Source organism: Natator depressus, chromosome 10 (assembly GCF_965152275.1).
Source record: "Natator depressus isolate rNatDep1 chromosome 10, rNatDep2.hap1, whole genome shotgun sequence".
Classification (NCBI taxonomy): domain Eukaryota; kingdom Metazoa; phylum Chordata; order Testudines; family Cheloniidae; genus Natator; species Natator depressus.
The window spans coordinates 59,877,820-59,893,207 of record NC_134243.1 but is presented as its reverse complement, the minus strand read 5'-3'; the positions used below and the strand labels follow the sequence as shown (position 1 = coordinate 59,893,207).

General features: G+C 38.9%; 1 protein-coding gene across 1 annotated transcript in view; it reads left to right on the top strand.

The window, feature by feature from the left end:
- UNC13C (unc-13 homolog C) overlaps positions 1-15,388 on the top strand; it is a 397,169-nt gene that overhangs the window by 277,417 nt on the left and 104,364 nt on the right. The window contains exons 19-20 of the mRNA XM_074966314.1: positions 12,303-12,429; positions 14,636-14,732. Of these exons, the coding sequence (XP_074822415.1) occupies positions 12,303-12,429; positions 14,636-14,732 (224 nt within the window). The remainder of the gene's footprint in view (positions 1-12,302; positions 12,430-14,635; positions 14,733-15,388) is intronic.

Here is a 15,388-nt window from a genome sequence, read left to right as displayed (position 1 = left end):
AACCACCATTCCATAGGATATGCGTCCATGCTGATGATGGGTTCTGCTCGATAACGATCAAAAGCAGAGTGGACCGATGCATGTTCATTTTCATCAGCTGAGTCAGATGCCACCAGCAGAAGGTTGATTTTCTTTTTTGGTGGTTCGGGTTCTGTAGTTTCCGCATCGGAGTGTTGCTCTTTTAAGGCTTCTGAAAGCATGCTCCACGCCTCGTCCCTCTCAGATTTTGAAAGGCACTTCAGATTCTTAAACCTTGGGTTGAGTGCTGTAGCTATTTTTAGAAATCTCACATTGGTACCTTCTTTGCGTTTTTTCAAATCTGCAGTGAAAGTGTTCTTAAAACGAATGTGTGCTGGGTCATCATCCGAGACTACTATAACATGAAATATACGGCAGAATGTGGGTAAAACAAAACAGGATACATACAATTCTCCCCCAAGGAGTTCAGCCACAAATCTAATTAATGCATTATTTTTTTAAAATGAGCATCATCAGCATGGACGCATGTCCTCTGGAATGGTTTCCAAAGCATGATGGAGCGTACGAATGTTTAGCATATCTGACATGTAAATACCTTGCAACGCCGACTACAAAAGTGCCATGCGAATGCCTGTTCTCACTTTCAGGTGACATTGTAAATAAGAAGCAGGCAGCAGTATCTCCCATAAGTGTAAACAAACATGTTTGTCTTAGCGATTGGCTGAACAAGAAGTAGGACTGAGTGGACTTGTAGCCTCTAAAGTTTTACATTGTTTTGTTTTTGAGTGCAGTTATGAAACAAAAAAACCTACATTTTTAAGTTATACTTTAACGATAAAGAGATTGTGCTACAATACTTGTATGAGGTGAATTGAAATACACTATTTCTTTTGTTTTTTACAGTGCAAATATTTGTAAAAATAATATAAAGTGAGCACTGTACACTTTGTATTCTGTGTTGTAATAGAAATCTATATATTTGAAAATGTAATAAAAATCCAAAAATATTTAATAAATTTCAATTGGTATTTGATTGTTTAACAATACGATTAATCGCGATTAATTTTTCTGAGTTAATCGCCTGAGTTAACTGCGATTAATCGACAGCCCTAATTTAGATGGAAGATTTTTCCCACAATTAATCCAAACTGAACTAGCTTATGCTCAGCCTTAGTCCAGATAGATCATTTCCGTTTTGACAAGCTACATCTATAGTACTCGCAAAAAGAAAAGGAGTACTTGTGGCACCTTAGAGACTAACCAATTTATTTGCGCATAAGCATCCGATGAAGTGAGCTGTAGCTCACGAAAGCTTATGCTCAAATAAACTGGTTAGTCTCTAAGGTGCCACAAGTACTCCTTTTCTTTTTGCGTATACAGACTAACACGGCTGCTACTCTGAAATCTATAGTGCTGTAGCATTTACTCAATTGACATTCCAATCAATACTTGTCCCCTAGCTGATTGATATATACATATCACATGTGCTTTGTCATTGTTACTCATCTCTGAAACTTTATTTTTGCATTTTAAAGGCTGGAGTTACAAGCAATTGGACAAATTTTATTTTTTTGTTTGATATTTTATATGTTTATACACATGAATTAAAGGAAAAATGTCTGTAGTCATCTTGGGAATTTATACAGAAAAATAACTGTTGTCGTGCTTTTTGTTCAAGAAGATTTGAAGTATTCTTTTGAACCAGACAGTTATGGGATCCTTCGTGCAATTAACTTGTGACTGGCTACTAAAGCAGTGGCTAGAATACTGTTGTGGAAAAATCTCCTGGGTCTCAGTTTGCCTAGATAATAGGGAAACTGAACAGAATATCACATTGATTGCATAAAATCTTGTTTGGTTTTAAATCTCTGACTTATACAAAGGGTCTCAGAGTTTCAGTTTGTATTCTAATTTTTATCATCTCAGGCATATCAAAAGCTATGCAGCCACTTAGTATTTGTTTAAAACTCCATTCTAAATAAATCAATTCCCTTAAAGTTAAAATAGAGGTGAGCTGAATTTTGCAGCAAATAGGGTTTTGTTCCAGTTTAGTAAACAGTTCATGTAATATTTCCTTTGTGTCATATGTCTCACTGAACAGAGCTGCTTAATAAGGCATTATTTCAGTGTCATAGCCCAAACACTTTCAACATATAAACTCATTAAGATCAGAACACTGACAGTTGTATTGCAATCTCTATTGGCTGCTGAAAAAAACCCTAGACTCTTTCCTCAGCAAGCTAATACTGGAGAAATTATCACTTGATATATAATGTATAGCATGCCATATCTGGGATGTCTCTGTCATGAATGTGCTTAAAGCAGCAATAGAAATCCTAAAAGCTCTTCCCACAGTACTCAAAAATCCTGTGGCCCAATTATCCGGTCAGTCTTGCTCATGCAACTCACACTAAAGTCAATGGGAGTGTTGTGCGCAGGACTAATGGGATGTTCAGACACCTATAATTTGTGCCTTTCATCCCGCTATGCTTAAAACAATGGTGCAAACCTTTTCTTCCAGCTTGCAGTTTGGAGCCTGTACAATAGCTCAGACTTCCCCATTATCACATTAAACAGCCCAAGGAAGCATTTTGAAAATATTTCTGTATTCTTTATCTGTTATCAGTTCTGTGCATGCCATTGCTTGGGATTTTGGATGGGGTTTTTGGTGGGGATGGGTAAGTGAGTGTGTATTTTTAAAAACCCAGTACAAATGGAAGTCATCCCAACCTTCTTCCAAAACTTCAATCGAACTATAGACCCAGCTGTCAGAGGAGCTGGGTATCCACAGCTCCCATTGATCTCAATTACAGTTTTGTCTGTTAAGTTCCTCTGAAAATCAGGCCCTTTTGGTAGACTTGATTTTAGAATTATCATTATCATTTGTATTGTGGTAGGGGCTAGGGTCCCTAATCAGAGAACTGAGCGCTGAGGGTACACAATGCAAAAGCTTGCTAGCTGATACACAGAGAGAAGAGGGTTTGGGACCTTCTCCAGGTAGCTAGCAGGAAGCAATGCCTGAAATTCCCAGTGAGAATGTTCCTGGCTCCTACTCAGGGGCTCAAGGAGGATGTCTCCTTGCACCTTTTTCCACTTTTTAGCACCCAGACAAGGCTCGTCACTGCTGAGCCCAAGGATTTAGTTATTTCCTTATGCTCATGATAATTTTAGTCCCAAATTAAATTGGCTCCAGCTGGCATCTCTTGTATAAATATTCAGCCATGTCTAAACATTGATTCAGCTGTTGCAAAAGCTGCAAAAAGAAACTTGTACAACAGATGCTGCAAAATTCATCAAACTTGTAATTTTCAAAACAGTTGGTGTTTTTACCATTAAATCTGTGTCTCAGTTTTGCTTGAGAAACCACAACTCTCAGAGTAGTTTTATTGTTCATATTACAGTCCTTCCCTTGATTGAATGTACGAATATTATCAGACAAGAATAGTGATACTTGAGCACATTTACAATTATATAAGTATGCACCAAGCATGTGGGTGTTGCATTACTGTACTACTACCCTTTATTTTCATTGTGGTGCTATTTGCAAAGCCACTCAAAGTTTGTAAAGATAAATAGCAATGACAGCTCAGTCAAAAATTAGTATCTGTGCCTTGAGTCACATAAAATCACAGTTTGTAAAATATATCAAGGAGGCATTGTATTAACTTTGAAGCCATTAGTGCTCAAGCAGAATCTGAAGGCAGAATGTGACATTTCAAAATATTTAGGTGGAAATGGGAAGGAAAAACTGAAACTTCGAAGTTAAAACTGAGCTATTCAGCGGATGGGATTTTTAAAAAAGCACTGCCACAGTTCAGGACATGAATAAAGCTACTGTAGCAATTTGAGCTTTTGTTACTCAGGTGACTGCTCTCTGGTTCCCAGCACTCTGTGTCTGGGCTGGAACCATGATTACAACATTAGCACTGAGTTTCTACGCAAGGACACAAGTGATCTCAGAAGGTCACTCTGAGGGCTGTTTGCTTGTGGATTGATAATGAGAAGACAATCATAAGCAGTGTGACTTATTTATCCAGTGGTGCTAGGGCTGTGCTGCAGGACATTGTATGGTCTTCTCCCTCCCCACCCCTGCACCCCGCGCTCCATTTAGAATTGTTGCTATCAGCAGTGGAACAATGCACAGAAAATAAATCAGTGAGCAACGAAATAGCAGAAAATACTGCGGGATTTTAAGTGCATCATCCCACGTTACTTGAATTTCTGTTGCCACTCAGTGTTGTCTCTTAATGTTATCAGCTATACCAGTTTGCTATAAACCAACAAAACAAAACAAAAGTTTAACCTATTGTCAATCTTAGATAATTTCATACTATTTTATTGGGTGGAACGCAAAAAAAGATAAATTTGAGGCTATATATGAGTTTAAATATTTTCAAGAAACTGATACCTTGGTTAACTTACTGGAACATATATCAACGGTAAACAACACTGATCAACAAATTGACAGATAATTTTAAATGGAGGAGCTGATCTAAAGAGCACTGAACGTTCTCCTTAATTGTGTATATTTTGAATGATCTCACAATGGAGATAGATGGCCTTCACTGAATTCAAGGTTTTGTGGCTTTTCTCAAACTATTGCTTTGAGGGATCACAAACTTTTGCAAATCATTTAATCCCATTGTTTTTCAACCAAAGGAAAGCCTGTTTTAGAACTCCTCTGCCCCCCCCCCCCCAAATGGCTTTCACAAGGCCTTATTTTAGATGGACCTGCTAACAAAGTTTGGATTAGGTTGCTTAACAGTTTCCACTGGAAGCCCTTGTTTTCAGTCATTTAGCTTAACTTTAATTGTTTGGTCTGAAATTATCCATGCTTGCTCTCTGCCTCAGTTGAATTTTGTTTGGATGTTTCAGCAAAAATGTTTCAGCTGTTTACAACAACAAGGTTAGGTAGTGGTAGCCTAGGTGTTGCTCTAATTTGCACCAGCTGGCTGTGGTCTCCAATCTGGGATCGTCAGAGCAAAATGTTCTCCAGTCAGCATGCACCAATGGCTGCAGGGAGGGAGCTATAGGAGCCAGGTACACCAGCACTATGCCCAGTGGGGACTCCCCCACTCCAGGAGAATTCCCAGCAGGGATGTGAGCAAAATAAGGCAGATAATCTGCTCCAAAATGTTGTATATGGCCACTTGACCTTTTTGAAATACCGTGTTTGGCCTGCAAGCTGAAAAGCTGGGTTACCTGGGGATTGAGTTACCTGGGGATAATGTGCCATTAGCTCTAATGGGAAGTGGGCATGTCACCCTTACACATCTCAGTGAACAAATAAATTGCTTGGTAGATACACTGCACTACTAGGAACATTTCACAGCACTTCCAAAACAAAAAGGTGATTAGCATTAGGCTTCCACTGCTGGAGACCCCATTTGTCTTGACTCAAAAATGAAATGAACGTGATATTCCTAATGTGATCACAGATGAACATGGCTGCAAATAAAAAACACTGCAGTTGGCAGGTTTAGTTCAAGACTGGCTCAGTGCTATACGAGAGGATATTACAGAGCAGGATTGAGCTATATTGGAAGGAATTATACTGTGCAACTATTGTGACATCTATCTTCATCATGGCTGGCTTGTGGGCCCCCGGCTCGCAGTCTCTCACTTTTATCGTAGCATATACTGTGGACACTGACATAAAATAGTCATGTTGGGAAGCCCTGGGAAGTGTCTTCATATCTGGACGTGTGATAGTATTTAGGCTGCCTGACTGTTAATGTGCTACTGCATGTAACTTAACTACAAGTCCTATCTTGTGATATTGGTGTACAGTGTATCCTCTAAGGTTAAAAAATAGAGAAAAAGAATTTCAATTATTCAAAAGTGATCTGTTGTACCTATTCCTAATGCACTGTATTTTAGGTCTGAATTTCAATAGCTAAATATAAATGAAAGGTATTACAAAGATTGTCTGGAGTTAGAAAAAGCTCATTTCTAACTCTAGAACAAAAATCTGCATGACTTATAGTATCACTACAAACTTTAAGTAGTGTTTTGAGTGAATGAGCCATCAAATACACAAAACTTTAATGAGAACATTGGTATTAGATTCAGAAATGTCTCTTTGTATTCCTGTATTTTGGGAATAGAGTATGGGTTTCGTGTAGAATCTTTGATAAGGATTTAAACATTGCTGGTAGTGTAGAAACTTTGTCAGCAATTAAGGCAACCATAATATGCTGAGGACTAGTTTTGCCCAGTAAAACTCTACTGACAGGGTGCTCCATCATCCAGAATATTACTTTGAAGACAAAGCATAAAGGACTGTCTCACTAGCACTTCGGGGGAAATTTCTCACCATTGCTGCACAAGTTGAGAGCAGTGGTGGGAGTACTAGGGTAGACAAGAATGGATGTTTTTATTTCACTGGCATCCAGAGCTGCTGTCATCAGAATAGATGACACTGTGGGGAAAACACCTGTGCTGTGTCTATACAAACGTTCCTGCCATTACTTATGCTGACGATGGTGGCAGCTTTCCAGTGAAATTCTAGTAGGGTTTAGATTTCTGGACTTGGAGGGTCAGTTTACATCAGCACCCATATTTTTATATAAGCGTTCAAATGTTGATGAGCATGCAAGTGTCTCTGAACAGCTGGACTGCCAAATCATAATAATCAATTATTATAACTATCCCTTGTTTCTACAGGGTCAGATGGTAGGTGTGCTTGGCCCTTTACAGACAAAGTAAAGAGGATAGGTCCCTGCTCTGAGTAGTTTGCAAATCCAAGAACTGCACTGTGCCAGATGGACACACCCCTACCTTTAGGAGGCTCTGCCGAGGTGCTCCACCACAATTAGAACTCAGAGAAGTATCATGCAAAATATACTCCATGGTGCCCTGAGATAGGGTGTATTCTGCATCATCTTTAAGAATGGCACAGCCTCCTCCTGTGTACCAGGCCTGCTAAGTAGGCTGGGCACAGCATAAAGAGGCCATAACCCCACCTTTCCCTGTCTCCTTTTGGGCAATGTTCATCCTTGGCGTACACAGAGGGAGTCTCGGCACTCTTGCACAGGGTCTGTGATTGTCTCTGGACTCTCTGCAGCTCTCTAGACTCTACATAAAGCCTTCTCCCACACAGAGACAATCCAACCCTAAATTGGACGTGCTGTAGCCTAAACATAGGCAAACAGAAGGATTAGGGACAATTAAATTAGCACAATACCTGTCAGGAGATTAATTGCTTGTGTAATGTATACATGGTGCTAGTTCCCCTTTTATTTTAATTAAGTTGTCTGAGAAATGGGGAGCAGCAGGAAAGTTTTTGGTTGGGGGATAAACACAGTTGCATGGCACATGGGCTCAGGGAGTTCATTTCCATACCCAGGTGGCAGTGTGAGGGAATACACAGGCAAGCAGAGTAGTGGGAGACAAAAGGCCTTAACATTGAAGACAAAAGGCAAGGAGTTGGAACGTATGAGATGTACGGCCACTGAGAGGCCTTTATCCCACCCAGCCTTCCTTTAGCTGGTCTGCAAATGACCCCAATTCTCCTCAAGGTCTCCTGGCCTCTTCCACCTTCTTCCTCCCCCAAACTATCTGCCTATCCTGACCAGATTCACAAAAGGCCCAACAGACTGTGCTGACTTCCAGTCTGTCTTAATCGAATCTAGGCAGTATTCTACTCGAAGTGATGTGATGCCTCTGTGTTAGCAGCTACATCTTCAGTCCTTTGATAGGTACAATAGATGTATTCAGGCATTAACTGAAATTCATTACAGTATAATTCTCATATAATAATTCACTGTGTGCATTTTGCAATCAGTTTTTGATATCTCATATGGTACTTATTGAAACTGCCCAAGGTTCTAGGGCTAAAACAGAAACAAACATCTTAATTTGGACTCTGTAGTCTCCTGATTGTTTTTTTTCTTCTAGCAAAAATAGATTTATAAAATAGCTCAGCATTTCTCCTGTTTTTTTTCTGCTTTTATTATGTTAACTTAGAACCTGAGAATCAAGCTACTGTACAGTTAATAGAAGAGAGTTTAATTAGGTTACTTAACAGAAGTCACCATTGGAGCAAACAGTAGTGAGATGAAAAAATAAGCTCTCCACTGTAACTGTTTATAATTGAAATTGTGCAGTGGACGTTTTTATACACATAGGACCCAATCAAATAATTTGCAAAGAAAACTACTTTAATTGTATTTTAGAAGCTTATCTATTAATTTTGACAGGGCAAGAATGTTTTTGGTGCATTATTCCTTTATGAACAGATGAAGCTGAATAAAGTTTTTGTATATTTTTCAAGACATAAGGTAGCTTTAAAGTATATTAATAACTGGAGATTTATTTTCTACCTAGGGGACTGTCTGTTGGTTGTATATGGAAAAATGGGCCTAGATCTTGAAGTTTGTTGAAGTTTAGATCTAGAACCAGATTTACAAAAGTATTTAGGTACCAAAGATCAAAATAGGTTTCAATGGCAGTTAGGTGCCTAAGTATTGTGTACAAAGCAGGTTATGTACCTATTTGCATTTGAAATGCCTAAATACCTTTATAAATTGGGCCCCTAGTCTGAAACTTTAGTGCCAGCCCCATCTCTATAATGGGCTCAATTAACACCCTGGACCTACACACACAAATGTTGTGGAAGTTTGGATCCATGTCCATGCTTTTTGACTTGGACCCATTTCTGTTTGTATCTAATCACAGTAACAAAGATTGGTGAGTATGGAACAGCTGACCATCTGTTGGTATAATTTCAAGAGAAGGAGAGGCAGGGCATCTCTGGGACTCACTTCCCTTCAGTGTATGCCAGTGTGTTTATTTGGCATCTGTAGGGCCCTACCAAATTCGTGGCCATGAAAAACACATCACGGGCTGTGAAATCTGGTCTCTCCCCATGAAATCTGCTCCTTTGTCTGCTTTTACCCTATACTATACAGATTTCAGGGCAGGGACCAATGTTTCTCAAATTGGGGGTCCTGACCCAAAAGGGAGTTGCAGGGGGGTGGCAAGGTTATTGTAGGGGGATTGCAGTATTGCCACTCTAACTTCTGCACTGACTTCAGAGCTGGGTGGCCAGAGAGTGGCAGCTGTTGGCCGGGTGCCCAGCTCCAAAGGCAGCGCCCCATCAACAGCAGTGCAGAACTAAGGGTGGTAATGCTATGCCATACCACCTTTATGTCTGCGCTGCTGCTGCTGCTGCAGTACCACAGCCCCCGCCCCACAATAACCTTGCGGACCCCCTCCCCTTCCCCACACATGCAAATCCTTTTTGGATTACAATTACACCACCATGAAATTTCAGATTTAAATAGCTGAAATCATGACATTTTATGATTTTTAAACTCCTATAACCGTAAAATTGACGAAAATGGACCGTGAATTTGTTAGTGCCCTAGGCATCTGTCCTGCTGAATCTGAAGACTTTCTTTCCTTTGACTGTTTTATTGCATATTGGGAGATGAGCTCCTGGTGATTTCTACTGTTCCATTTCCAGCATTCATTGAGCCAATGATGCCTTTTAAAAACTGAGATACATTTTTAAATTGTTTTCTTAGTGCAAAGATGTGTCAGTGAGTTTCCTCAGGGAACTTTGGGAACATACAAGAAAAGGTGGAGTGAGTTCTCTTCACAAATAGTTTTTAGATAACATAATTTTTATGAAGCATTTTTATCCTTGTGGTAAAATATTCGTAGCACTGAAGGTTAAGCTTATTTACATTCCAGAGATGAAATTGTATACAAAATTATTATGCAGCAGTTCAAGGAACTAATTAAATGTTTTATTTTGTAAATTTAATGAGAGATTTGAATTTTAGTTGTCAAAATTAAATATGCAGTAGATATGGCTACTAAATAAATGTTAAAGAATCATTTAAACTCTACTGGACTGTGTGAAACCAACACTTACATTCTCATCAATTTTGCTTATCGTGGTTGGGTTAGTATAAGCACTGAAATCATAGTAACAGTTAAGAGTCTGTGTTTGAATCTGTCCTTGCAATTCGTCAAATGTAACGTTTTCTAGTTTGTTTTATTTTCATCTTTAAAGTGTTGGCTGGGTAACTGTATGGAGAGACGTTAATATGAAGTCAAGTCACACACAAAAATCTCTCTCTCTCTGGCTTGTTTTAAAAAAATCAGACTCTAAGGTTTTCTACATTTTTGCAGTGGCAAAGAGGTAGAGCAAAAATAGGGAACTGTTTGGATAACTAGATGATTTGTAACTGCTAGTGGCTCACTCTGCTATGGGTGGTAGTCTAGGACAGCAAAATACGATTGACAGAAAACTGTGGGCTGGTAGGCACAGAGATTTGCTAGTTTGCCTGAGACAACAGAACACAGGTACTAGCTTTGGATATTATGCAATTGCAGAGTTTATTTTTAAAGGAAATTTGTACATGCTTTATTCATAAAAAGGAACTTGTCCTTCCTTTAATAACTACAGCTTGTCAGTATTTTACATGAAATCCATACATGAAGTGTATCGGTAATGATCTTAAGCTCTTACCCATTCCTTGGAATGGAAACATTTTGACAATATACGAAGTTGCCATAAGCTAATTGTTCATTCTCTGACTCCCTGTTTGATGGCACAGTCCTTCAGTGCACAGCTGGTGGGAGGTGAAGGAATGCATTTCATGGTTCCTTCATCCACAGTAAAAAGTTCCACATCCCCCCACACCTGGTGTTCTCTTGCATTCCCTTGTTGTTTAGGTGGACCACACATCAGCATTATTACTAAAGTGGATTGCCTTCAAAATAGCTTTTACATATGTCTAAAGTTAGGATTATTACAGTTTTTGCAACTATCAAGTAGTGACATTCTCATTCTCAGTTGGAAGTAGAGCTGGGTAAATTTTTTTTTTACAGTGAAAAATGCAGTTTCAGGTGAACCAAAACATTTTACAAGTTTGCATCCATTTCACTTAATTGTTTCAGTCTAAACATTTAGAAGTTTCTGTTTGAAACCACTTTTCATTTAGAACTTTCCTTCAATTTTATTTTAAAAAATTTTAAATGAAAAAGCTTCAAAATCTAAGTGAAACTTTTTGATTTACCTGAAACGGTGGGAGGAGGGGGAGGTGTTTGAATTTTTGAAACTTCCAAAATATCTGTAGACAGAGGCCCTTTATTCCAAAATCCGAATATAGAGTTGGAATGTGGTTTAAAAAAAATAGAAAATGGCCACATGCAAAGCCTGCTTGCTGGGCCCAGGTGTAAGGTGATCCCTGGAAAGGCACAACTTTACCTGTGCTTTTCATGAAATTGAAATGCTGTAAGTAAATGGAGTTTACAAGCAACAAACAGTGTCCCCATTCCACTCCCCTACTGTAATATAATTTCTGCACAACTGAGATACTGACAAAAATTGCTACCAGAGTCAAATACATCTTCTAGCTGTTCTGTGTATTGGGAGAAACTTCCCCCTCTTACATCCCTGGATAGGAATATGTAGGCAGGTGGAGGCACCAAATTTTAAATAATAACACTATCAAAATGGCTCTTCAATTGGTGGTGCAGAGGATGAAAAAAATCAAATATATTAAGAGTTGTGGGGGTGTCTTCTTCTTCCCACTACCCCTCTCTCCTGCTGGTAATAGCTCATCTTAAGTGATCACTCTGCTTACAGTGTGTATGATAACACCCATTTTTTCATGTTCTGTGTGTATATAAATCTCCTCACTGTATTTTCCACTGAATGCATCCGATGAAGTGAGCTGTAGCTCACAAAAGCTTATGCTCAAATAAATTTGTTAGTCTCTAAGGTGCCACAAGTACTCCTTTTTAAGTACACACTATAAGTGCAATCTGTTTAGAGCTACAGTAGTCACTTCTTCAGACTTTTCCAATAGTTATGGCTAGCTATTATTTTCATTTGTTTATCTCATGGCTATATTTTTATTTCTTGTCTATCTTCTTTTCCAGTGCACTTCATACCACTCTAAGAGGAATCAGAATAAGGGAAGAGAGTTTGATATATACACTATTAGAATATTCTCCTTCTTTTATTGAATCTTCATTCTTCACTTTTGCAAAACACTACAGCATTCTACTTACTCTGTGAAATATTCTCTTTACTTCACAAATAGCTAAAGATCATTTCAGTGATGGGGGCTTCAAAATGTTTTACATAATTTGTGGCCTGACATTTTCCAGGGATGCTGAGAAGCCACAGTTGAAACTATGGGTGCTGAGTTTGTCTGAGAAATTAGACCGCTTGCCCTCAGATGCAAGTACTGTATAATTTATTTCACTAGTGCTAGTAACGTTAGAAAGTGCATTGAGACACAAGAATGTTATTTACAATCAGAAGTTTATGAAATGTTTTTATTTTCTCTATTCTATAGAACATGAAAAGCAGCGGTTATGCAAGAGCACAGATTATATGAATTTGCACTTCAAAGTGAAATGGTTTTATAATGAGTATGTGCGAGAACTCCCTGTCTTCCAGGAAGCAGTGCCCGAGTATTCTCTGTAAGTAGTGGGGAGAATTTCCCCTGAGTTTGTGCTCTGCTTGTTAAGTTTTATTTTCTTTAAATATTTATCCATTATAACACTAAAAGCAGAGTGCATTTAAGCTAAGCAGCACTAATAACCCTTTCTCTATACTCTGCACACATTTCCCCCTTAATTCTTTATTCCCAAAAATAAGTTATACCAGATATTTTAAAAATTGTTAACCATTTCAGATTAATGTGTTTATTCAACAATAGTATTTAATAGAAGGGTTTCACAAATGGCAAAATCCTAAGGCCAGAGGATGGCAGAAAATGTGGGTATGGCAACAGTATTAGTTATTTGTCATTATAGTCATTTCTTGCCAAAACCTGGAGTAAGATACAGTACTAATGGGCAATAAGAGCAATAAAAGGTTTTATTCCATATGACTAATTTTCTTCTGCTGCTTCTCTTTTCTTCTCTCTTGCTGCAGTTAATTCACATTTTTGGTCCTATGTCTTCTGATTTTTAGAATTCCAATAACTTGCCTCAGAAAGTTTGGGGTCTGTCATTGGTTTCCATAGACCATAAATCCAACACTGCAAATAAAATATACCACAGCTGAGGTTTTACCAAAGTAAAAGTACCTCCAGCTCATCCCATTATTAGTAAGAATCCAAATATATGCTAAGAAAACAAAAAACCAGTAGAATCATTCTTGATAAAAGACACTTTCTAATTATCAGACCATAGAAGCTCACACGCACATGCACCTTGATCTGTGCATGATGTCCCCAATCCTGCTTGGTTGGGGAGGAAACAGAGGAGAAATAGATCATCCTCCTCCAGCCCCATAGAGATTCCTTAGAAAAGATAATACAGCCTCTTTATCTTTGCTACTGAGAGCCCCCATTGCAAGGACTTTAGGGGCAGCCACAGCCTGAAAGCTCCCTTAGTAGTATGATTCAAAATGCTTCCAGGATGAAGGGAGATCTCATGGCCAGTTCTGTGGGATTGAGAAACTCCCAATAAATTGATAAGAAAGGAACTCTAGGAGAGAACCTTTAAAGCTGTCTTTGCTCAGAATTCCTTCCTATATTTTCAACTGTGGGAGGGGGTTATGGGGCCCCATATGTTTATATACATATTCATAGAATCATAGAAGATTAGGGTTGGAAGAGACCTCAGGAGGTCATCTTGTCCAACCCCCTGCTCAAAAAAGGACCAAGCCCAACTAAATCATCCCGGCCAGTGCTTTGTCAAGCCAGGCCTTAAAAACCTCTAAAGATGGAGATTCCACCACCTCCCCAGGTAACCCATTCCAGTGCTTCACCACCCTCCTAGTGAAATAGTTTTTCCTAATGTCCAACCTAGACCTCCCCCACTGCAACTTGAGACCATTGCTTCTTGTTCTGTCATCTGCCACCACTGGGAACAGTCTAGATCCATCCTCTTTGGAACCCCCTTTCAGGTAGTTGAAAGCAGCTATCAAATCCCCCCCTCAGTCTTCTCTTCTGCAGACTAAATAAGCCCAGTTCCCTCATCCTCTCCTCGTAAGTCATGTGCCCCAATGCCCGAATCATTTTCGTTGCCCTCCGCTGGACTCTTTCCAATTTGTCCAAATCCTCTCTGTAGTGGGGGGTCCAAAACTGGACACAATACTCCAGATGTGGCCTCACCAGTGCCGAATAGAGGAAAATAATCACTTCCCTCGATCTGCTGGCAATGCTCCTACTAATGCAGCCCATATGCTGGTTCTCTAGATATACACAAATTTGGTATTTATTTTAATGTTACTGTCTAAGGGGCAAGCCCTTCTCCATAAAAGGCACATACAACTCCCATTTATAGCAATTAGTGTTTTAGCAGAATTAATGCTTATGATGTGAAAGCAGTTAAATAACAAATTGTAATGCTATTTAATAATTAAAATTGGCCAAAATAAAAGGATCATATTTGCAACTCTAATACTGAGTGTGACATCTTTCAAAACTCCATTTTTGCAGCTGCCAAAACTGAGTTTATCCATGCAAATCCAAAGCATACCATATGCAATAATGTATGAATGAAACAATTATGAGGACAGTTTAGAAGTCAGATCAAAATCCAAATGGTTGATATTATATATAATCACAATATTAAAGTCCCTTAATGTCATAAAAGAGCAATAACTCTATGTATATTCCAGAATAAAATGAATATTTTAAGGCAAACATGAAACATCAATGGTTGTAATTTTTAGATGGTTTGAGCCTTTTGTCATTCAATGGTTGGATGAAAATGAAGATGTCTCAATGGAGTTTCTTCATGGAGCACTGGAAAGAGACAAAAAAGATGGAGTAAGTCCTTTTTATAAAAAATTGTATTACTGCAGGAAAGAGATTTGGTATTACAATGTCCCTACAGTATAGGTACTCCTTATGCTGTGTCCTTATTAGATATCACACGTTATGCAGAGTCATTACTGGCCAGTACTTACCCTTCAATGCTCACCCTATGGCCAGGTTCCAACTCCTGAATGATTTTTTACCTACCTAGGTGCCGCTTCCAATTGCAGTTGTAGAACTTAGTTGCTTGCCCTAGACTAGTGCTTAGTGCTGCTTTGCACGTCCAGCAGCTGCTACGTTTAATCTGTGAGGTGTCAGGCCTTCAGAGGTTCCTTTCTATAGTTTCTGCATTGGTTTATACAGACCTTTCAGCTGAGCACCCTTTTGGATGAATATTTTTATAGAAAAATATCTTTATCGCATGTTTATTCATGCAGTGCAAGGATACAAATATCACTACAGCAATGCCATATTAATATAGTAAAAGCATTCTCCAGCTAGGAGGGGGAGTATCTAAAGTTATTAAATTCAAGTCGCATTTGCTGCAAGTGACACTCCATAAGATTATATTGTTGTCAGACCAAAAAAACCATGGGTAAAATCCTGGCCCTGTTGAAGCCAATCGGAGTGTTGCTGTTGACGTCAGTGGAACCAGGATACCATGCCAC